At 39.8% G+C, this 24,194-nt stretch overlaps 2 protein-coding genes across 8 annotated transcripts in view; both read left to right on the top strand.

The window, feature by feature from the left end:
* LOC113016327 (protein Shroom2-like) overlaps positions 1–13,087 on the top strand; it is a 35,108-nt gene extending 22,021 nt beyond the window's left edge. For all 6 annotated transcript variants that reach the window (XM_026159081.1, XM_026159075.1, XM_026159079.1 and 3 more), the window contains 6 exons: positions 176–231; positions 3,176–3,802; positions 6,901–7,392; positions 10,057–10,231; positions 10,329–10,601; positions 11,862–13,087. In XM_026159081.1, coding sequence (XP_026014866.1) covers positions 176–231; positions 3,176–3,802; positions 6,901–7,392; positions 10,057–10,231; positions 10,329–10,601; positions 11,862–12,134 — 1,896 coding nt within the window. In that variant the 3' untranslated portion in view covers positions 12,135–13,087. The remainder of the gene's footprint in view (positions 1–175; positions 232–3,175; positions 3,803–6,900; positions 7,393–10,056; positions 10,232–10,328; positions 10,602–11,861) is intronic.
* A 1,310-nt stretch (positions 13,088–14,397) lies between these two features.
* LOC113016890 (claudin-34-like) lies at positions 14,398–23,650 on the top strand. 2 transcript variants are annotated; one of them, XM_026160052.1, is made up of 2 exons: positions 14,398–16,814; positions 21,926–23,650. In XM_026160052.1, exon 2 carries the CDS (start codon positions 22,129–22,131, stop codon positions 22,828–22,830), a length of 702 nt encoding a protein of 233 aa, XP_026015837.1. In that variant the 5' UTR covers positions 14,398–16,814; positions 21,926–22,128; the 3' UTR covers positions 22,831–23,650. The 2 variants fall into 2 exon arrangements, with proteins under 2 accessions (XP_026015837.1, XP_026015835.1); XM_026160050.1 differs by lacking the exon at positions 14,398–16,814 and adding an exon at positions 19,791–20,287.
* Positions 23,651–24,194: the final 544 nt, after the last annotated feature.

Below are 24,194 nucleotides of genomic sequence, written 5' to 3'. Positions count from 1 at the left end.
CTATTTAAGATAAGGGAAAAATGGAGTCACAGTTATAAGAAGCCTTTATGACACTACTCTTGAGAAGTAAAAATATGCACAACAAATACCCTAAAGTGTACTAAGTATTTAAATGAGCAAACTGATGCTGATGTTTTCAATGAATGGCACACTAAACTTCACCTTCTTATTGCAGAAAATTCCTTCTTCTTGGAGAGACACTCAGGCCCAAAAGGGCAGTTTAGCTACCAGGTAAGATTAACTTTTGATTGGACTACTAATTTACAGATTAATATACTAATGTACCACTAATATACAAAAAACAGCACTGGGTTTTGATTCACGAATCATTCACTGCGTCTACAGTTAGAGTACTGTGCAGGTCTTGAGACACCTCTCATTTCTTTATATTTTGCTAGAAAAATGGAAGCTATGTACAGCAATTTAGTGAAGCATGTGTGAACTGCAGTATATTAAGCCAAAACAAAATATTATTTTCATGTCTTTAAGTCGTCTTCAGGAATAGTTCTCCAGGCTTCTTGAAGGACATTCAAAGCTCTTCTTTGGATGTTTCTGCCTTTTGTTCTGTTCTCTGTCAACATGATCCCACACTGCTTCAGTAATGCTGAGGTCCGGGCTCTGGGGAGGCCGATCCATGACTGATGGTGTTCCACTGTGTGTTTTTCTATCCACGTATGCTTTTACTGCATTAGCAGTGTGTTTGGGATCATTCACATGCTTGAAAATAAAGCTGTTGTTAATCAGATGTTTTCCAGATGGTATTGCATGGTGGATCAAAATCTGATGATACTTTTCTGTGTTCATAATTCATCAATTTTGCCAAGTTCTCCAACAATAGTGAGTAGACACTGTTGTGTCACACTGACGACATTTGGACCAAAACATGTCCAATTTGGATTCATCACTCCATTAGACCTGTTCCGACTGATTTTCAGTGCAGTTCTTGAGCAATTGTGCATACCTCAGCTTTTTCTCCCTGTTTTGTTTCTTTGAGAATGGCTTCTTGAAAGCCAATGTCCAAAGAAAAACTTTGACTGACCTTCAGACCACAAGAAGACCACTTTTAAAAATTACAAAAAGCCTGGCTTATTTAAATCCAAATGCAAATGAATAAGGGGTGGCTGCAGACTTTTCTAAACATTTCTTCTATGTTCACCAACTCCTATAATGTGTTTAGAGGAATACTCATTACTTTGCAGTGGGACATTTGACAGGAAGAAATATCTGTTTAGTTTCATATAAATGTGGAATTTATCCAGTCTGTGACATTTCAGTGCAGAAAGAACTGCTCTCAGTTTCTCCTCTCAGGCTTCCTGAGCTGAAGTGATCACTTTCAGTCAAACTAGAACCTTTTTTCTAACTTTATCTTTTGCTATTGAAGCTCAGGTTTGGGTGAATAGATTCTCCTCAGACTCCAGTCGTCAACTACACCCTTATTTACAAAACGTGTCTGAAGCTACTGTGGATTTACAGTGGGTGGAGAGGGTATCAGTTTATCCGTAAGCTGCTGCTGACAAAGAACACTTATCTGCTGCATACATGATCAGTAATCCTCCGCATTCACTCCTTTTGTTGATGTGCTGCCTGGTATGCAAGGTGGGATATAAACACCTTTAAGAAAAAAGGGAAATTCAAACTCATCTTTCAGCGTAATATTGACTCAGAGGTGTAAGCCAAAGTGATGCTCAAATTCTTTCTTTCTAGTGTTACAATATGCACTTTTTTCTTTTGTTGTATTGGATTTTTCCACATTTACTCTTTTATTTATCCCATCGAACTGTGTATATTAAATGGAAAAAGCAACAAAACATCCTACATTTTTAAAATTAACGTGTTAGATATCTAATAATACCATATTCTTCTAAACATGTTTAGATATTTTAGCCTGTTATGTGAATAATGTTCCTTAAAACTGTCAATCCCTGAAAATATATCTGCAAATATAAAAAGCATGCACTGCAATCTAACAGCATATGCATCAGAGCTCTTTTTAAGCTCAGTGATGAGCTGCAGGATGCTGGTTTTTGATACGTGAAAGATGGGAAGAACAGGTTTTGGAGGGTCCGAGTCCTATAAAAGCTTTAAGATTTGGTGCTGGAGCCCTGGAAACATTTCAGTGGTTATTGTAATTATTCCCTGCCCCTAACTGTGGACTAGCTCCCTTGTAATCCAAGCTCTGTGTTTGGTTTTCACACTCGTGGTTCGGGTGTCGTGAACTGTAATAGACTCACTCAAACCACACCTGTGAACCTCAAAGTCATCAGTAATATTACTCAAATGCACCAGGTGAACAGGTTCTTCTGAACTTTGTATCCATGTAACCTGATGTAAACCTGCCCCAGGGTCTCGTCCCAGTCAGATATGCCAGAAACACCTCACCCAAGAGGGATGAATTTTGCACAAGTTGCTCCATATAAGATCTGATGAATTGTTTAACCAGCTGAGAACTTTAGAATATTTAATTAAGAAATATTGTGAATACTTTCCCAGTGATCAGCCCTTTACATACAAAATTGACATGATGTTTTCCTGCATACTTTCATAAGTACAGGAAAAATCCATATGAAATTGTGAAGGCAATTTTACACCCACTCCAAGTGTCACAATCTAAAGATAAAATCTGTTTTTTCCATAGCTCCATATATAGTTTCATCAGCACAACTGCAGCAGTTTAATGTCTGTGAAGCGTTTGTTCCCCTTTTTTACTTGTTTTCTCATAATTCAGTGGAGAAAACTTCAGAAGGTGTGTTTTGGTTAAACTTTCAAGGCTCATATCACCATGTGGGAGAGGTGTCTGCTCATAACAAGACAGGGGGGAGACCTTCATGATTATTAATTTAGAAAATGAGCTGTTTTAGGCATTTATCTATCTGTCCAACTAAAAATAGGAGAATAAACTGTATTAACTCTATTTTTTTTTAATATTGTTGCAGAGTTGTTTTTTTGCTCAGACATGTGGTTCAATCATCCTGATAAACCTCATATTGATGCCCAGTTTCTTCCCAGAACTGACCAAAAGGAGGCAGCACATATTTTAACATTCCTGAGAGATGTGAACTGAAAATGTCTGAATCATCGTGTTGGAGATGAAATGAATTGATGTATTTTTAAGCCATGTGATGTTTGATATTCCTCAGGTGCTTATGATGAGGTTTGTCTTTATTTTGACCCCTAGAGTGAAGTCGGAGAGTCGGAGTTATGAGCCTGACAACAGCCCACAGCTGGTCGAGGGCCCCTCCCCAGGGTTCCCTGACCAAAGGACAAATCCCGCTGCCATTCCCGCCCACACCACACTGTCCTCCGGCCCTCGCAGCCTCAGCCCCAGCCCTGGTTCCAAGCACCCAGCCCAGCCGCCACAAACCCAGAGCCTCCTGCCGCCACCCAGGCCCCATTTAGGCCTAGAAACCACATCCTCCTCCCAGGAATTCCTCGCTGGCGCCCAGGCAGACCCGGCTGGAGTCCAGCCTCTGTCCAGCGCTGCCTCTGACACCCAGCACCATGCTGCCACCTCCACTGCCGCTGCTGATCAGGTCTCCTCTGCTGGCCCCGCCTCGGCCAGCTCCCCTCGCCTCAGAGAGATGTCCTGTGCAGACGAGAGCAAAGCAGCTCAAGGACATGAAGTGAAGGAACAGCCGGCTTCACCTTCTCCTTCCTCATCCCCTCTCTCCTCCTCCACCTCCTGCACGGCCCCTCTGCCTCTTCCCGTGCCCGATGGAGCACGGTCCCCCTCGCCACATTTTGCGCCACTGAGGCTGACCGACAGACCGCCCGCCGCGTCTGTGCAGAATGACTCACTGCTCAGGTAAGCAGCTTAACCTCTCTGCCTCCTTGTTACGTAAAGTTCCTCCTTCCCTGTTCCCAGAGGAAGAGGCTTTGAGGAGCAGCTTTAGGTAAACAAGTCCAGGAGGGAACGTGAGATTGAAAACACGACAACAGCGCACAAACAAAAGATAAATAACGACCGAAGCGGTGACGTAGCCGCTCTGCCAGCAGCTGTGGATGCAAAAAAGTGCTCACAGAATCAGACCGGAGGCTGTAATTTTCTCAATGCCACATGAAAGCTCTGACCTTTGATTTCCACTCAAGTTCAGCTGAGCGATTCTTCCTCCAGTTAGAAACTCGCTTTATATAAATCTCTCCCTCATGTTTCAGCTTCTTTTAATCAGTTGAAGTTTAATATTATTTGTTGTCATCCATCTTATCTAGAAAATTTACCTTGTAATGACAAATGTCATCATGTTGTTGCAAATTGTGTCATGATGTAGTTACCTGTACCTTTGTTTATTACCCTCATAATGGTTTAAGGGCTGTGTCCCCCACATCATTTGTTCTCTTTAAATGATGCTGTTAAAGACCAGTCTTAGGATTAATACCAGAAACTGCTCTGAGAGCTGTAATTATTGAACTACATGTCCCATAATAATTGTAGGACTGAGGATGCACTTTTGAAACAGGAACCTGAAAATAGTGGGGAAAAAACAATTATTATGCGTATTATTCAGCAGATCAAACCTTTTGCCATTTTGCTTTTACAGCTGGTCTTCGTCTGAATAGATATTTCCAGATTGTCTTTGTAATTTGTTTTTAGCTTTGCAGGCGATCAATCTGAATCAGAATACTTTATTAATCCTTAAAGAAAATTATGTGGCTACAGTTGCTCCAAGACAACAACATTAACAGACTGAACTAAATTAAATAAATAAATATATTACAAAGTTTACAAAATATAAGAAATAGCTCTAATATATATACAAGTAGCTCAGTTATAAATATCCAGAATATTAAAGAGATCCTGTGTCGTTCAGTGGTGAATTATGGGTAATCTCAGTCTTGTACTGAGCGTGAGCATGTGACTGGCCAGCATGTCATGGAGGGGTTGAGAGGTATTGTCCTTATCTTGGACAACATCCGCCTCTCCAACACCATCTTAAGGGAACCGAGCTCCATCCCCACAACATTACTGGCCTTGCATCTGCGACCCTCAACCTGCTGCCACAACATGCAGCACCATAGAGGACGGCACTGACCACAACAGACTCATAAACAGACTCACACTTTCTTGTTATAAAGCACTGCGCCCCCTCATTTCTTTATATTTTGCTTCCAAACAGCCAGACTTTCCTGTTATTTTTTTAAAGTGGTTTTGAGTAATAGTTCTCAAGGCTTTCTGAAAGTAAATGGCTGTTTTTTTCACTCATTTTCAGTCTGGTTCTTGTACCTGACCATTTTCAGAGTTATATTGGTCAAGCTATTTAAAGCGGACCTAAAAATAATTTCTTTATTCAATTTATGAAAAATTTTAAACATAAGACAGTTTGACAGATTTAAAATAGTATTTTATTTGATTCCCAAAGAAATATTAGCACAAAATTGGCATGTCTCAGCATGATGTGCAGTGAGTCCTTGAACAAAATGAGGAAACTGGACAAATGGAGGACAAAATTAAGAAGCGTCAGGCCTAAAAACTATCTACAGCAGATGAACAGTATCTGAAAGTCGTGTCTGTAAGAAACAGGAAAAAATCAAGCAAGGGCCTGGAACCTTCAGGAAGCCTGGAGAACTATTCCTGAAGACAACTTAAAGAAATGAGTTCAGACTGTGCTGAAGAATAAAGGTGGTCACACCAAATATTGAGGTTTGCACAGTGCTGTACCTTCAGACTTGAACTTCTGTGTGTGTTGTTGTTGTGTTAGTTTCTTGATGGTTGACCACCTCGTGTATGACTTTCTGTTTTGTTTACGGGCTCTGTCTTTTGGTTTGTTCGCCTCACCTGGTGTTTTAAGTTTGTATCTCCGCCTCTGTGAACTTTATTTTGAAATACTTAAAAGTAATCTCGCAGATCAGACACATTTAAGCTGATCAAAGGAGGTGGAAAAAGAAGAAACACCAGGCACCACCTTTTTCTTCCTCATCCCAGTCCTGCTCGTAGATGGCTGCTCTGCTTCTTTCCACAGGAGATTTCGTTTGGTCTCCTTCACCACTGTTTGACAATCATACTCGATGTATGGTTTCTCAGAGGTCTGTCAGCTCGCTCGTGTTTGCTATAGTCGAGCATTCACTGCAGACCAAAACCACCACCAGGCCACCAGGAAATCAGTCTCTGAGGCCTGGGATGGAATCAAATTTCTGGCCTGAAATATTGTTTCAGTCTACCCTGGAGCCATGTCTTCTCACATGGAAGATTTGTAACATCAGATTTCTTTTTAGTCTTTGAGAATGAAAGTCAAACTAATTTAAAGGTGCCAGAGAGGAAACCAAACAAAAAGGTAGAGTCAGTAAACAATTTCGAATTTGGTAGTAAAATGCCTGGAAAGCTAAATATAAAGAAGCGTAATAAAGGATCCAGTAATTGGGGGTGGGGGGCACACAGGGGAAATAGATAGAAGGACTGTATGTGAAAGATGGAAGTAGCCACCCAAACCCTTTTGTCTGTACAGGCCTTGAGCTCAGCGCTTGACCGTTTGACTGTCACCAGCTAACGACTGAGCATGCTCTATTTTATCACAACAGTAATAATGGTTTACAAAATAAAGTCGCCACCTGCTGGCTGTTAGAAAACATGCAGTTTTAAGGCCCCTCCAGACTGACCTGATCTGTGCATGTAAATTTGGTTACTGGCCACTTGGGCACAGGTTCAAGAGGAGGAACAGAGCAAAGGGATGAAGTATAAGTGACAGGAACGATAAAGAAAACTACATACCACACTGTCACACAAGAATCTCTAAATAAAGGTCGTGACAGTCAATTTTAATGATTACAGGTATTCTAATGTTAATATTAAGACTGGTGGGTGAATGATGTGGGTGATTTAGTGCTTAAAACATTATCAAACTAAAAATTTAAAAAAGGATGAGGAGACGTACATTTTCCAGCGTTGATCCTATTGTGATTCTTTTTCAGGTCAGATAGCGAATCAAAGCGCCCCGCAGTGATGGACGTTAGCGGTCAGGTGAGGAAAGTCCCCGTGAGGATCATTCACGCTGAGACCAGCACAGGACGCGAGGGTCGAGCCTACCTGCCTCAGAACAGCGGGTCCTGCAGCCTGTCCGAGCTGCCACCACGCATCCCTTCCCTGGGCGCCGCGGAGCGCTTGTCCTCATCTCGGTTCAGCACCTACAACCGCCAGGCGGCACAGGAGTCAGCCCCCGAGACCAGTTCACCTGGGCCCCAACATTCAGAGGAGGACGCCAAGAGAGAGGAGCTGGTGAGGGACATTATGGGTAAAGACAAGTCTCTGGTGGACATACTGGACCAGAGTGGCAGGAAGACCACCATGGACCTGATGGAGGGGCTCTTCCCACCAGAGGAGGAGATCCTGGAGGGGGCCCAGCAGCGCAGGAAGGCCTCAACTGGATCCAGACTGCTCACATCGTCCCCCAGGAGCACAGACAGGTGGGACACTGCAGCAGGAAACATTTAAAATGAAACCTTTCTATTCAAAATGTGCATTTTGTGATTGGAGTAACAGTAAGTGGATCTAGAAAGGCTGATTTTACACACAAGATAACAGCTGTTTCAACAAGCTTATTGAGGAGATTAAACAGTGTGTTTCAGACAGAGGATAATCTGAGTCCAACTTTGAGATAAATTACAATTATTCCTAACTGTAATCATGCAAAGCTACCCTAGTAGAGTCCAGGTATAAAAGTGAACTGCTGGAGAATGAAGCGGCCACTGCAAGGCTGATTTTCCATTTGCCAGACTAGCCTGCCCTCTGTTGGACAAGTGTTGCAATTTCGATTTCTCCACTTTCCTCGAAATCATAATAATAATAACTTTATTATTACAGCACTCTTCAAAACAGAGTTACAAAGAGCTTCACAGTTAAAATAAAAGCTGGACATTGTAGATAAGTGTACATGTTAAAACATACAGACACATGCATACATAGGGCTGTGCGATATGGCCAAAATCTCATACCCCGATATAAGAATTCTATCATCCCGATAACGATATAAATCACAAAAATGTAACATTTTCTGTAAATTCTGTGAATCTCGGGCAGCTCGACTTTCGTGAAGTGTTTCCAGCTGCGCGTCGTGTACCTGCAGTCGAGTGTTTTAACCGATGCATGAAACTATACATTTTTAGACACAAGTTGTAACGGCCGCTGTTTTCTTTGTGAGTATTTATTACACGGCGTGCTGCGGGGAAAAGTCTGTTCTAACGTTTGAGTCTAAGGTTTATTTTTTAACACCTGGCGGCTCTTTTTTGCTTCTCATCCGTAAATACTCTGCATACTCTTTCAAGTGATTCAGTTTATTTTGAAAAGTCTAAACAGGATCTTGGGCTTTATTGTGAAAGGTTTATGTGGAACATAAACAAGCGGACACGCGATGCTGTAACCACAAAGCATAAAGACAGGCGCTTGTCCGTCAGTAGTGTGGTTATATTAAATATAAGAAAAAGAGAGAAGTTTAAGAAATTAACATAGCCACTAATCAAACGAATCAAACCATCAAAACGAAAAAATATTGCCGTAAACAGCTTATTTTGCGACACCACGAAACAAACGATAGCATAAAATGAAACGATAGACGTTTTTATATCGTCATCCGATATATATCGTTATATCGAACAGCCCTATACAGTACATGCATGTTTCAAACTATAACAACAAATGAAGGAGAACAGATTAAGAAAACACTAACCTATAAAAATGAGTTTTTAGCATTCACTTAAAACAAATAACAGAGTCAGCCAACATTATTGAAGGATGTTGTACAAAATCACATTTAGTAAACAAAAACATATTTGTCTAGACTGTTGCTGGCTACTTTTTAAAGCTATTTGTGGCAAAAGGCCTTTCCTATACTAATAAAATGCAGTTATGGTCAGGAGTTTCTATCCACTCATCATGGGTGTGAATGTCATGGTAATTTGGTGCTTTAAAGGATTTCTTTGAACTGTTCCTTTCAGGGATGGAATCATTGTACAGCATATATCTTTAATGACTTTAAAAACAACAACTCAACAAAAAATACATTAAAGCTCAAACATAAACCTACACTTCCAATCATTTTTGGTAAAATATCCCTTAACAAGTTGTCCCTGGATCAAATGCTTTAGGTAGCCATCAGTAAGGTTCTGGTATAATTCTGGCTGATATTCGATCACTCTTCTTGTCAGAATTTGTAGAGTTAATTTAAATTGGTTTATTTCCAGCACAGATCAAGCTTTTAAATGTAGTCCAGAAATTGGTTTGGGGTCGGGGCTTTGTGAAGGCTGTTCCAGTAGCTTAATGTTAGCCTACTTTATCCATCCAAAACCAGTTTTGATGTGTTTGGGATCATTGTCCTGTTGAAACAACTGTGTCCAAGTTTCAACCATCTAGCTGTTGATCTGAGATAAAGTCGAAGAATGTGGAGGTAGTCCTCCTCCTCCTTCATTATTCCATCCACTCTGTGCAACGCACCACTGGCACCAACACAGCACCAACACAGCACCAGAGCATGATGCTACCACCACCATGCTTGACAGCTGGTACAGTGCTCTTAGGTTTGAAAGCCTCAGCTTTATTCCTCCAAACATACCTTTTGTATTTGTGGACAAACAGCTCAAACTTTGTCTTGTTTGACTACAAAACATTTCTCTAGAAGACATTTGGGTTGGGAAGATTTCATTCGAGCTTAAAGGTGTTAATTTGTCAGATTTCCTGGTCAGCACCCTCTTGAATCTTGAATCTCAATCCATGACGATGTAAAACTGGCTGTATTGTGGACAGTAATGCTGGTGTTTCATCAGTTTCCAGTTCATGGTAGGATTGAGCCTTGGTGGTTTCTGGGTTGTTCCTGAATATCCTAACCGATTTCCTCTCATCTGAGGATGACAGCTTGTGTCTTTATCCACACTTTTACAAAGTTGTGACATATCTAAATAACTTTTCTTAAGTTCAATTGTTTGAACTGATGATCGCTTGAACATACCGAATGTTTTTATATTTTGGTGTCATGACCAGAAGAGTTCCAGTTGAGGACTTCGAAGATTTTGGGTGCAGACGTGCAGTGTCAGTAAAAGTTGTGTCAGAGTGTTTGTGTTTGTCCTTGTGCATTTCAGAAGGGAGGAGGAGGAAGTGTCTGTGTCAGCAGCCGCCTCACTAGTCCCCAGCTCCTCCTACTATAACACGTCCGCTCCTAAAGCTGAGCTCCTCATCAAGATGAAGGACATGCAGGAGCAGCTGGAGGAGCAAGACTCAGAGGATGAGCTGGATGTTGATCTGGTCAATAAAAAGGTAAAATATGCCCACTTTATGTTTTATTATGCATGCCATTCTGCCATCCTAAAGTAGTAAATGGATTGTTTTTATGTGTCTACTTCATCAACTTCAGCAAGAGCTGATCTCCAGCCTTGCGAAAAAGCTGGAGGTGCTCCGGGAGGCAAGGCAGAGCCTGCAGGAGGATGTGGAGGACAATGAGGCTCTGGGCCGTGAGGTGGAGGCCATCGTGCAGCGCGTCTGTCAGCCCAACCAGCTCGACAAGTTCCGCATGTTCGTGGGAGACCTGGACAAGGTGGTGAGCCTGCTGCTGTCACTGTCGGGCCGGCTTGCCCGGGTGGAGAACGCCCTCAACAGCCTGGAGGATGAAGCACCACCAGAAGAGAAGGTAACCCCAGACACTGTCCACCAAATCGACTGCTTCCCTCAGCTTTATGGAAGTTTACACTAAGTTTTAGGACTTTGTTTAGCTCTTAATTTTATAGTTTTGTTTATGTGTATTTCACAGCACATTTATTGTTTGTAGTTTACAAATATGAACACGTCTGAAAAAGATGAAAAGCTTTGAGCTAATCTATTTAATCATCCCTCCTGAAGCCCAGTGACAGAACAGCAGCTGCAATAACAACAGTACAGTAAAACAATCTTTACCTTCTGTTTATGTTCATAAAAAATGCTATTTGAATTCACTTAACATACAAAACACTGTATTTGTCCATGGATGCCAAACGTGTAGTTTAATAATGTATCTATGTGTACCTTAATAATGTATGAACATTTTAGTTCACAGTACTGTGCAAAAGTCTTGAGCCAACCCACATTTCTTTACATTTTGTTTCCATGGATCCAGACTTTCTCTGAAGGGTTTAGCAGGCTTTCTGAAGGTCATTCTGGATATTGGCTTCATTCATTTTTACTTAGTCCTTTACTTTAGTCCTTGTACCTGACCTGACGTAAAAAAAAAAAAAAACTAAAACAAAAACAAAAAAAAAACAGAACAAAAGGCAGAAACATCCTAAGCTTTGAATCCTTCAAGAAGCCTGGAGAACTATTCCTGAAGATTACTTAAGACTACTTAAAGAAATGACAAGAAAGTAGACTGTGCTGAAGAATAAAGGTGGTCACACCAAATATTGACTTTCAAGCTCTTAGTATTGCACAAAGACTCTGTTTTTGCCTTATCTGCTGTATTTACATGTATGTTTGCATGTTTCAATAAATCACTGCATATATTTCCTATTTTTCTAACAAATGTAAAGAAATTGCACAGTACTGTACCTCTCTGCTGTTATGAAATGAGCTCTCTGCAGTAAAAAACAAATGCAAAAGAATAATCATATGACATTATTGTTGTTGGCAGCTTAAATCATAACTGGAATTAAATTCAGGTAACGAATCTACAGTGCAGCAGATATGGCACATAGTTCCCTCAGGAGCTGGCTTTAACTGTGTTTGTCTCCATCAATTTACCTCTAGGACTCTAAATGAAGAATAATCTAGCTTAATGAATGCTGGATTGTGTGAATACGTAACTGCTTCCTAAGAAGTTTTCTGTTTTACTGTTTTTGCTGCACTAAGCAGGTTTAATGTGGTTACATGATCCATAGATGATGTTCTAGATTAATAACTCATATCTGTCCTCCATCAGCAAACCCTGACTGAGAAGCGAAAGCTGCTGATGCGGCAGCACGAAGACGCCAAGGAGCTGAAGGAGAACCTGGACCGTCGGGAACGACTGGTGTCCAGCATCATGGAGGCCCACCTGGACATGGAGAGCCTGGACGACTACAGGCACTTCGTGAAGATGAAGTCTGCGCTCATCATCGAGCAACGCAAGCTGGAAGATAAGATCAAGCTGGGCGAGGAGCAGCTGAAGTGCCTGATGGACAGTCTGCCACTAGAGCAGAGGCCACTGCTCTGAATCAGACAAGAGGATGAACCATGTAGCAGTTTTATATGAACATCTTTGAATTGCGTGTGAGTTTATGACCTCAGCCTAGATTTGATGCTGGTGGAGTTGCTGTTGTTTGTTAAAACCAAACTGAGGAGCCTCAGAAACCAAATCAGACACCAGGATTAGTCAGTTACACCTTAAACAGCTTAGAGTGGACCACCACTGCTCATTTCCAGCTCAAATTGTGATTCTTGGACTCTAATAGAGTAGCTTCACATGACTCACAGGTTAAAATTGTTCCTTTTTTCTGGGCCCTGGTGCAGCACGACAACAGCTGTTTTACCTTCTATATGTCTGACTGGTTGCCCCTCGTAAACAGTGGGTGGGACTTCTCCACGACATAATTTAAAGCAAAGACTAGAAAAAAACTGTCCAAAACCGAGTGTTTGGATCTTTTGGGCCACAGGGATGGCCATACGTAGTATGAACATAAACATAGAGCACATATAACAGGTCCACTTTAAAACTGTGGGGTGTTTTTGATGGTCAGTTTTTACTCAGAAGGATTCGACAAGAACACAAATGTGTTGTCATTTGATTAGTGGAATCATGCCAGGCATGTTTGTCTTGGACATACAGGGCGGCAAGATACCTCTCTGCTTTGGTCTATTTCTCACATTATTTTGCTGCTTAACAGACTTAATTAAAGTCAGTAATAGATAAAACCATTATTGCGTGCAGGTGCTGTATCAGAACTCCCCTTTTGGCAAAATGGGCTCAGAGTGTCAGAACATTACTCGTTACCCAAGCAGAGGCTGACAAATACAGATGAAACCAGAAACCATAGACTGTATATAAAAGATGGGGGACCACAACGTCACCATTTGGTTAGCGAATTTCGCTTATGAAGCCTTAGCTTGAGATTTTTTGGTGTCTTTTATGGGCTCAAAATGTGGTCATAAATATTTTGTACTTGTAAATCGGTTTTGTACTTGTAAAAAAGATTTGTATGTGTAAAAAAGATTTGTACTTGTAAAAAAGATTTGTATGTGTAAAAAAGATTTGTATGCGTAAAAAAGATTTGTATGTGTAAAAAAGATTTGTATGCGTAAAAAAGATTTGTGCGTGGACTTAGCCCAAAAAACCCCTGCAAGTTACAACTACGAATTTTGACCCTAGTTTTCTTCCTTTAAGCTGATTGGTCAATGTCATGTCAATCACAAATTAAACAATCCAATCAGAGAACAGATGGGTTTGGCTGTCGGAGGGGCACTTTTTTGAACTGCAGGTCCTTGAAGGGTAATCTCTATATAAATATCTGATAGCAGCTAGGTCCCCTTACTTTCAGCAGCTGTTGAAAGGATAAAGTTGTGGTATATCAGTGGTTAGAAATAACATTATTACTTTAGGATTAGTTTAACACAACGTCAGGGCTGACCCGGGACCATTGCTGTGAGTCACGGTGCGCAGCATAAAAGTCCTTTCACATCAGACACAGGATGTGCTGCTAATGCTAATTGCTAACTAAAAGCAAAGGATCCAGAATTTGTTGCTGGCTGCTGGGCTCTGTGGGTTTTTGCAGCAGTTCTACCTGTACTAGTTGCACCTGCTCCTTGTTGTTTTTATCTCTGACTTTATGTGAACTACAAGAGTTTGTGGGGTTTTTTTGCTAGTTCTTCAAATGTTCAATAAAAACATGTATGCTAATTCATAACGAAGAAAGCTTTGTAATGAAGACTGTCATTTCCAAAACACTGCCCCCCCTGCGTCCGCAGCGCTGTTGAAAAGGCTGTGGAAGTCCCTGTATTAAACACGTAGTCCTGTGACACAAAAATCACCAAACTCGGACGACCACAGACTGTTTTCCTTCGTGGTGATGAAGGAAAACGCTGGGTTGGCATGTTAAAGGGCATTTATTCCCTTCAAAGACCTGCAGTTCAAAAAAGCGCCCCTCTGACAGCCAAACCCATCTGTTCTCTGATTGGATTGTTACATTTGTGATTGACATGACATTGACCAATCAGATGAAAGGAAGAAAAATAGGGTCAAAATTCGTAGTTGTAACTTGCAGGTTTTTTTTGGGCTAAGTCCACACACAAATCTTTTTTACACATACAAATCTTTTTTACACACACAAATCTTTTTTACACATACAAATCTTTTTTACACACGCAAATTCTTTTTACACATACAAATCTTTTTTACACATACAAATCTTTTTTACACATACAAATCTTTTTTACACATACAAATCTTTTTTACACACGCAAATTCTTTTTACACATACAAATCCTGATTTACAAGTACAAAATATTTATGACCACATTTTGAGCCCATAGTCTTTGTGCTTCAAAAGCAGACGTGTTGACAGAGGGTTGGACTTGACAGAGAAATCAAAGACACTGTACACCCATTGGCTAATGACTCATGATTGACAAGTTGTTAGCCAATGGTATGCTCACACTAAACTCATGTGACTACAGAGAGGAAGAGGAGTGCAATCAATAACTGGGCCCAAGTTACAGAGACATGGTTGCAGAATTTAACATGAATTTGTATGATTTCAGTTTTTCCCCAGCCCTCCCTTTTTTTCTGTCTTTATATTAAGCCCACACTTCTTTATATTAAAATAGGAGCCCCAGTGGCCCACAAAATGGTGACCGCAAGCATGTCTTCTTCTGATTGTCATTGGTGTCAGTAGACTGTCCTCTTAATAGACAGGCTTTGTGACCCAGAGTGAAATACTGATATCGTGGAATATTTTTATCAAGCTGCACAGAAAACTTTGCGGCTTCATGTGAATAGGTCTTTGGTGATTGATCTGATTGGTTGCCATGTGTGTCACGTTTCATTCAAAAAGACTTGAAAACAGTAACTGAATAATTAAGTAAGTGTTTACTTTGGTCACAAAGATCTCTTTACTATTAGCCCCCTATACAACTGGAAGTCTTTTTAAACTAAAGGTATCGCCCCCTGGTGGCCTTTATTTTTTTTAAAAATGCAAGTTTAAGGTACTGCAGTGACGGCTTCCTGTTCCAACTTTTATATACAGCCTATGCAAGGAACTCAAAGTACAGCTTTTTGTGGAAGAGCTGCGCCCCCTGTCTGTTTTGTGGAGTAAAGCAAACCAGCACAAAGTGAACCAACTCTATGATTTTATCACACTATTTAAACACCTATTAGCCAAGGTCAATATATTTATCAAGTAATATCACAGTAAGGGTGAGTTTTAATACATACATATTTCTACACTGAGTGTTAAATGCTGATAGTGCTGCTCGCTGTGTGAAGCCTTTCTAAGCTATGAAACTGAGCCTTTATCTAGACCCTTGTGAAGTTTAATACATAGAACCGCTACCACACGTGAATTATGATATTTTCCTCATTCCCCGTATGAAAGCTGCGTTTCTTTTGCACCTCGTAAAACCAAAGCTCATAAAACCGAATTACGCTGTTACTTTGCTCACCCTGCAGTGTTTCCAGTCCCCTCTAATGTTCTTTTTATTTAACTTGCTGAAAGTGACTGGGTCATGTATGTTTTATGTTTTTAAGGTAATATTTCGTAGTAATTTATTGTAAAGCTTTGTCTGGAAATGTATGTAAAGAAACACATAACTGCTCAGCAAACATTTCAACTTGGATTACCCAGTGAAAATCATTTCTTAAAAAAAAGAAAGAAGGCAAGTTGTTTAATTAAAAAAAATTTTCATGACATAGTTTTTTGTTGTCTAATAAGACTAGAAAGAACATGTTTGAATCCAAAATGGTAAAAAGAGTTACGATCTGTTGAGGAAAATATTCTTCTATTACAAACTGTTGCTGTCCAGATGTTATTTTTACATGTGATGCACATCTCATTTTAGAGTGAAGCTATTTTATTTATGCCAGAATAAAGGGTGAATTTGATAAAAACTGGACTATCTTCTCATGACACAGTGCTAATGTTCCTCCTGCTTGTTTTCGATACAGCAGTGCGTAAATAGTGACTGATTTTCTGCTCTCCCGAGTAAAAGGACTGAGACACTGCTGGTGTTTCTGTGGAGGCCGATGTAAGAAGTAAGCATGTGAAGATGTGCCTGCGGTAGCCTCATGTACAGCCCACACTTCATGTTTGCTATTTGCAGATGGCCTCCTTAATGCCTCTCTCAAATTTTAATATCAGACAAAGATAACCAGAATAAATGAAAAATGCAGTTTTTAAATGATCATTTCATTTACTGTATTAATAAGGGGAAAAAAGCCTAACCTACTTGTGTGGGAAAAGTAAGTGTGTCATAAACCTAATAACTGGTTGTGCCACATTGGCAGCAAGAACTGCAATCCAGTGTTTGTGATCCCTGTCAATAAACCTTTGACATCACTGCAGAGGAATTTTGGCCCTGTCCTCTTCACTCACATCGGAGGGTTTTCCATCTGAACGGCCTTTTTAACACCATACCAAAGCATCTTAATCTGATTTAAGTCCAGAGTTTGACTCGGTCACTCCAAAAACCTTCATGTCTTGAACTGATGGTCGGACATCCTCCTTCAGAGCAGAATTCATTATTCCATCAGTTACAGCAAGTCGTCCTGAAGCAGCAAAGCAGCCCCATCACACTACCACCACCATGTTTGACTGTTGCTGTGATGATCTTTGTTTGAAACGCTGTTGGTTTTATGTCAGATGTAACAGAACTCAATTGTTCCAGAATCATCAAGATGTTTTTGGTAAATGTGAGACGAGCCTTTGTAATCTTTTTAGTCAGCAGTGGTTTTCTCCTTGAACTCTCCCCCATTTTTGTCCAGTCTCTGTCTTATTGTTGAATGTGTGACACAAGTGAGGCCTGCAGTTCTTTCAATGTTGTTCTGGTTCTTATGTGACCTCCTTAAGTAATTTTGGAAGGTCGGTCACTGCTGGGAAGATTCACCACTGTTCCAAGTCTTCTCCATGTGTGGATAATGTTTCTCACTGTGTTTCACTGGAGACCCAAAACCTTAGAAATGGTTTTGTAACCTGTTCCAGAGTGATAGATGCCACTGACTTTGTTTCTTTAAATTGTGGTCGGTGGGTCAGACAGGTTCTGTTTAAGTGATTTCTAACTTAAGCAGGTTTGACAGTAATCAGGCCTGAGTGTGTTTAGTGAGACTGAACTCAGTTTTGGTTAATCACCATTAAATTCAAGATTTTCCCACAGGGCCAGATTTAAATACATTTTTTTCCCTTAAGAAATGAAAACATCATTTGACAGCTGCATTTTGTGTTTACTCGGGGTACCTTTGTTTAATATTACATTTGTCTGATGATCTGAAACATGTAATTGTGACAAATATGCACAAAAAACAGGAGGAAATCAGAAATGAGGAATGGGAAACTTATTCACAGCACAGCATGTTAAGAATGGTTGTTCAGCCTTTCCTATGTAAAGATCTGAACACTCATCACATATGTGCACAAATATGAACATAATCATTAAATGTAAGCACTTAGAAGATCGATGGGCATGAAAATAGGGAAAAATGTAAATTAAAATAACTGGATTTAACTATTACTGTAGCAATCAATTGACAATTACACCTTGTACTTAAACATACCTTAAACTGAACTTGTTTGGTGGCACTAGAGGAAAGGCATGTTTTATCATCGGCTGTGTGCATGAGTAATGATGTCTGCACACTCCTGCGTACAGGAAAAAAACAAGTGACTCACTTAAAGCAGCATTTTGGGCTCCTGTTACAGGTTTTAAAGCAGCATCTGATAGCTGTGTCAGATTACCTGTGAATAAAAAGATTAGTAAGGCACCGATAATATTTAAATAACAAAGATATTTGGTTTTGACCTTTGAAACAGTCACATGTTGTTTCTGTTTGTTTTGGTTGGGCTGAGGTAAAGCAGAGGTGAAGAGAAGTTTGTCATTCAGAAACCATAACCAGGCAAAAAAAGAAGGTGTCTTTATCTGTTGTTTACTCAGTGTTTCAAATATTATATATTATCCATTTTTATAACTTTGCACCGTGACGTTTCACAGCCACTCCTGTCTTTTATTGTCTCTAAGGGATCAGAGCTTTTTTCTCCTTCCCAGAACCCTTCACCTTAGTTCACTTTTATTTATAGCACATTGCACAAGCTTCATATTGTAAGGTACATATGAGAAAGAAACCTCAATAATCAGCAGCACCTGGTGACAGCAGGGAGTAAGAACTCCTTTTTAACAGAACAGAAGCAGTCACAGGGAGGGACGGCCATCTGAGAGATCACCAACAAAAAACAAAGCACTCAGGAGAGAGTCGGCTAGAGTTAACGACCTGCAGTAAAGGAGTGGAGGAAAATATCTCAGTGCATCATGGGAAGTGTAAGACAGCACAGCCAGGGGATGGTTCAAGGTCAGTAATGTTGCTGTGAATGAGTCACTGCTATAGCCAAGCCCAGAGATTCGACTTTACTGTAAGTCCTCCCTGCTGTTGCTCTGATCTCTCTCTTCTTATTGGGAAAGAGATAAGAAAGAGAAAGGCTCTGGATTAAACCTCCCCTCCAGTAAACAGAAAAAATCATCGTCTTCATCACGTTTCCGTGTCATTAAAATATATTTAAAGGGAAGAGAAGAGAATAATAATGTTCAAGTGTTATGCTTAGGAGATACAGTAATGCGCAAAATTCTTGAACCATCCCTCATTTCTTTATATGTTGCAAGGAAAATGGGAAATAAGTGCAGGATTTATTGAAATGTGCAAACATACATGTAAATACAGTATATGGGTAAAAAAAAAAGTTTGTACAATTCTACTGAGCTTGAAAGTCAATATTTGGTATGCTGACCTTTATTTTTCAGCAAAGTCTGAGCTTCAAAGCGCTTCTTTGGATGTTTCTGCTTTTTGTTCTGTTCTCTGTCAACATGATCCCACACTGCTTCAATGATGTTGAGGTCCGGGCTCTGGGGAGGCCAATCCAAGTCTCTTGATGTGTGTGAGTAGAGGACACCTAAATGCAGACTGAAATTACTGGTAGGTCAAATGAAAAACTTTAAGCATACCTTTGATAAACAACCGAGGAAACAGTCCAAAAGAAAAACATGTATGAAAAAGTGGCAAAATCCAAGGAGTCAAGAAAAACCACAAGAGTGGGAACCAGATACAAAAATAGCTAAGAATATCATGGGGAGGAAAACCAAACGTGCTGACAAAGAATAAGTTCAAACTGAAGCTAACATGAAGTAACTATCAAAATAAAGAAATTTCCCACTCGTGGGACTAATAAAGGTATCTTATCTTATCTTATCTTATCTTATCTTACAAAGCAGGAAGTGAGAAGAGAGAGTAAAACGGGGAAATGCAGATACAAATGAACTTAATACAAAGAAAGTGACACAAGAGAATGGAAACTACATGAAAATATAATCACAACTATAAGCAGGAAGCAAAAAACAAAACAAAAACAAAAAAATAACCCCAAAACATAAAGCAAATAACAACATAAACTTGGAATCAACAGAAAATATTAAAGTCTATAATTTAAAAACACTAGGCAAATGACAAGAACTGTGACACATTGTCATGCTGGAAAATGAAGCTGTGACCAATCAGATTCTGTCCAGATGGTTTTTCATGGTGGGTCAAATTCTAATGGGACTTTTCTGAGTCATAATTCATCCGTTTTGGAAAAGATCTCCAACACCACTGACTGAAATGCAGCTCAAACCATGACAGAGCCTCCACCTTGTTTTACAGATGGCTGTAGACACTCACTGTTGTGACTCAAGACCTTTGCTGCATATTTAAACTTCTAAAAGACTCATTTAGCAAACATTTTTACTCTGAATTGTTCTCATTTAAGCAGCTGAACTGAAACACTTCAGCACAAACCTTTATGAATTTCCCTGTATGTATAAATCTGCAAGTCATCCTAAATAAGACAGGACATTTCAAAAATAACAAAAAAGCCCCAACAAAGAGCTGTGAAGTGATCTGAAAGGACATAAAGACTAAAACGACTTGACCAGTAACAGCGGCTACATCTAAACTTTTATTCTGTCAATCATTTACAGCTTCGCAATCATGACCAGAAGCTGTATCCAGGTTACCGGTGCACGATGAGGAAGTGCTGCAGGGTACCTGTGAATGAAAAAAGCCTTCCTGTTTGGCAGTTTTAGTCTGGTTTTCTTTCTCTGAAGGCGACTTGGGAGGTGTTCCACGAAAGCACCACTCAGGTACGTAACAAAACCAAGAGTTTCTCTTTAAACGCTGCAGTTTTTTAATGGATTTCAATGACCTGATGTCTTCAAAACTTGCTTTCATCACATGCTGTGTATAATAGATATGAGGAACAAGTGTCGGTAACATGAGTGAGGGTAATCTGCAGGGCTGAATGTTCATTTCATCAATACTGAGAGAAAATGGTGTGTGTTTTCTTTCTTTTCCAGCATGTAGAAAGTTCCTTTAGTTTTAGTTTAATATTACAAAAAGCGAGATACACATAATGTCTGTGGTGTTGTATTTAAAGCCTTTAAGCATTATCTAAAACTCGTTTAGTTGTTAGAGGAGAAACAGAAACACAGTTAATTCCTTTAAAAAGTGGAAGCTAAACAAAGAAATTATAGCAGTTTAGTTGGTGTCAGAAACCAGACAGAGATGACATAGGTCATTATGTACATTTAACTGTGTGTTTAGCTTCATTGTCAAATTCATTTATGGAAGTCAAACAACTCTGTGAATAATCATAAAACAGCACCTGGACACTGTAAAGCTGTTTCTCACCATGTATGCTCATAAGACTGCATATTTGCATACGTTAACAGTGGGCTTAAATGGGGCCCAGTGAAATTCAAAGGTACTTATCGGTGTCTGTAGTTTATAAATTAACTAAAGTTACCAAAAGAACAGCTATGATTTTATGTATCTACAGCAGATGGACAGTATCTGAAAGTGACGTCTTTAGAAACAGGAAACAGTCCTAGTGGATCAATGGCTGTCAAGAAGCCATTCTTAGAAAGAGAAGAGAAACAGAAAAGGCTGAGCTATGCCAAATTAAAATTACAATGGCATCTACAAAAAATGGTGGAGGCTCTTTCATGGTTTGAGCTGCATTTCAGTGGTGTTGGAGATCTTGTTCATGACGCGACAATGATCGCAAACACACTGCTAATGCAGTAAAATCATACCTGGATAGACAAAAAACAGAGTGGAGCACCATCAGTCATGGATCGGCCTCCCCAGAGTCCGGACCTCAACATTATTGAAGCAGTGTGGCATCATGTTGACAGAGAACAGAACAAAAGGCAGAAACATCCAAAGAAGAGCTTTGAATGTCCTTCAAGAAGCCTGGAGAACTATTCCTGAAGACGACTTAAAGAAATAGCAAGAAAGCTGCCTAAGAGAGACAGACTGTGCTGAAGAATAAAGGTGGTCACACCAAATAATGACTTTTAAGCTTGTTAGAATTGTACAAACTCTGTTTTTAACTTATATACTGTATTTACAAGCATTCATGGGCACGTTTCGGTAAATCTCTGTGTCCATTTCCCATTTTTCTAACAACATATGTCCAGGCAATTTAACACATGTCCAGGCAATTTAACACTTCAGGAAATCTTTCTTAAAATAAAAGTGAAGGATACAAAACTAACAGTCTAATATATTAAGAACTTTGAAGAATTTTCACAGAGATACTAAATAAAAATACCTACAGGCTACTTAAAAAGGAAGTACATATGGTATTTATAGGAAGTATGTCTGCACTGAGATGGTGAAGAGGAAGACAGTCCAATTGAAATGCTGCCCTGTAGTCTTTGTTGATGGTGCTTTGTTGCTGCTCACTAACAGCTGTGTCTGTGTTTCTTTCCTCTCAGAGGGAGCTGCAGGTGCTTGTTTAGGAGGTAACCCAGGAGACGAAGGAGGGAAAAAACTGACAACTTGTGAGACGAGAACAGAACAACAGCAAGACTGTGCTGGAGCACCGAAGAGTAAAACATGACAGAGGTGACATCGCCCACCTTCCACCTGTGTTCGGTCTCCTGTTGACACCTTCAGTAGGATCAGGAAATCCACTGCTATGACCTACCTGGCTCACACAGGCCACGCCCAGTTTGGTGCTCTCGGGCTGGCCTGTTTGGGATGGATGCTCACCGGCGTGGCTCTTGGACTGATCCAGTGGAGGGTGTGGCAGGTATCGGACAGGGCGGTGATCACCTCCGGTGTGGCATGGGTCGGACTCTGGAGGGTCTGCTTCGCCAGCCACACCGTGGTGAGCGAGGGCTTCAAGGTTATGTACTGCAGGTACATCATGCTCACCGATTCCTTCACGCCACCTGAGATTGCTGCAGGTCAGGTCCTCATGCTCCTGTCTCTGCTGGTGGGGGTTTGTGGGAACGCTAGTGGTGTTTACTCCATGAGGATCGTCTACTTTGGGATAGGTAAGAACTCTACGGTCCGCCGCGGCTTCATCCTCACGGGAGTGCTGTGCCTCCTCGCTGCTGCGATATCGCTCGTGCCTCTCCTCTGGAATCTGAGCGCTGTGGTGACCAATCAGACCATCGAGTTCCCGCCCGAGTTTAAACTCCCCCCAGCACCTGAATCTCAGCACGTGGGAGGCGGCATTGGTGTCGGGATGGCAGGATCGGTCCTGATGATTGTCTCTGGGATTATTTTCTGCACATACCGATTACCAAAGAGGCCTTTGAGAGAGCAGGTGCACCAGGAAAATGACACCCGGGGGGAAGATAACCCCACATTTGAGCTTCAGGAACACTTGTGAGGAGTTTGTGTGTGATAAAATGGACAAAAAAAAAAGGTTTTTGCACAGACTTTACACTCGTTTCTTCCTTTTAACTCCTCAAATGTTTACAGTGACTCATCTAGTTTTATAATCTCAAGGAGGATGACTCATCTGCTGACAGCAAACACCCATAACACCCTCACCTTCATATGCCTGAGAAGCAGGAAAATGAAGATAACATGTTTCTTACAAAACAGACAACTCTTTAACTTATGGTTTAAAATTGGAGCCAAAAAATCCCCCTTATAGACAAAAGCTGTTAAGCTACTTTAAAAACTGCATTGATGCGTTAATAACGCTCATCTGCTAAATAGCTGAATGTAAATGTTACACAGTGTACTGAATAAATTATTGTGCGCTGAAATTATTTTATTACACTTCCTTTTCAGATTACGTCACATTTTCAATGTTTTATTGCACCTCGACTGAAGTAAATGTGAAAGTGAGAATACTGTGACGGGGGTCTGTGTGTACAGCGATACCTTTAATCTGCAGAGTTCTGAAAACAGCTCAATAAATTAAACACAAACATGAGTCACAAGAAAGGCACTAAGTGTCCCATCTGTAAGCTGTGCTGTGGATGAATGTGGTTGTTTTGTCTCAAACGGGAAAATTCCCACCACTGCTCTTCAAAGGTCTAAAACTGTTTGCTATTTAACCCTCTTAATATTTTATTCTTGACTGTAAATACAAATGATTTTTACTGGTTTCCTTCTGCTCAGTCAGTATCTGACCTTTTCTACTTCCCTTCATGCTTTCGTCATGTAAGCTTTTGTTCCTAATTTTATTCTTAAAACAAAGAACATTGGTACAGTACATGGTAAATTACAACAATAAACAATATAAAATGTTTTTAAAAAATTGGGAAATGATAAAGTACATGATAAAATGCAATATTTTTTTTATAAATAATAAATAAGTAAAAAACTAAAATAGAAAACTATAAAAAAAATGAAATGCAAGAATATAAAAAAAATATGGCATACTATTTTAGATATTTTTACTAAAGATATAAAGAAAATGGCAATTATAAAAATTTAAAGCAGAAAATAAAATTTAAAAATTCCTAAAATTAAAAAGTCTAAAAACAAAATGCTAAATTACAATAAATACAAATATCATGTAAGCATGATGCAAAATGCAAACTATTTTAAAAGTGTAAATTATAAATATAAAAGAAAATTAAAAAAAAAAAAATCCAAGTTTACAAAACTCAATTATTTTAAAAAAGATATTCATACAACCAAAAATTCTAAACTAAAAACTATATCTTTTAATTATAAAATGTAAAAGTATAAAAATAAAATTCAAGCGTATAAATAAAAATATTAAATTTTAACCTC

The sequence above is a fragment of the Astatotilapia calliptera genome, chromosome 23, assembly GCF_900246225.1.
Source record: "Astatotilapia calliptera chromosome 23, fAstCal1.2, whole genome shotgun sequence".
Taxonomy (NCBI): domain Eukaryota; kingdom Metazoa; phylum Chordata; class Actinopteri; order Cichliformes; family Cichlidae; genus Astatotilapia; species Astatotilapia calliptera.
This window is presented reverse-complemented; position numbering and strand designations above follow the sequence as displayed.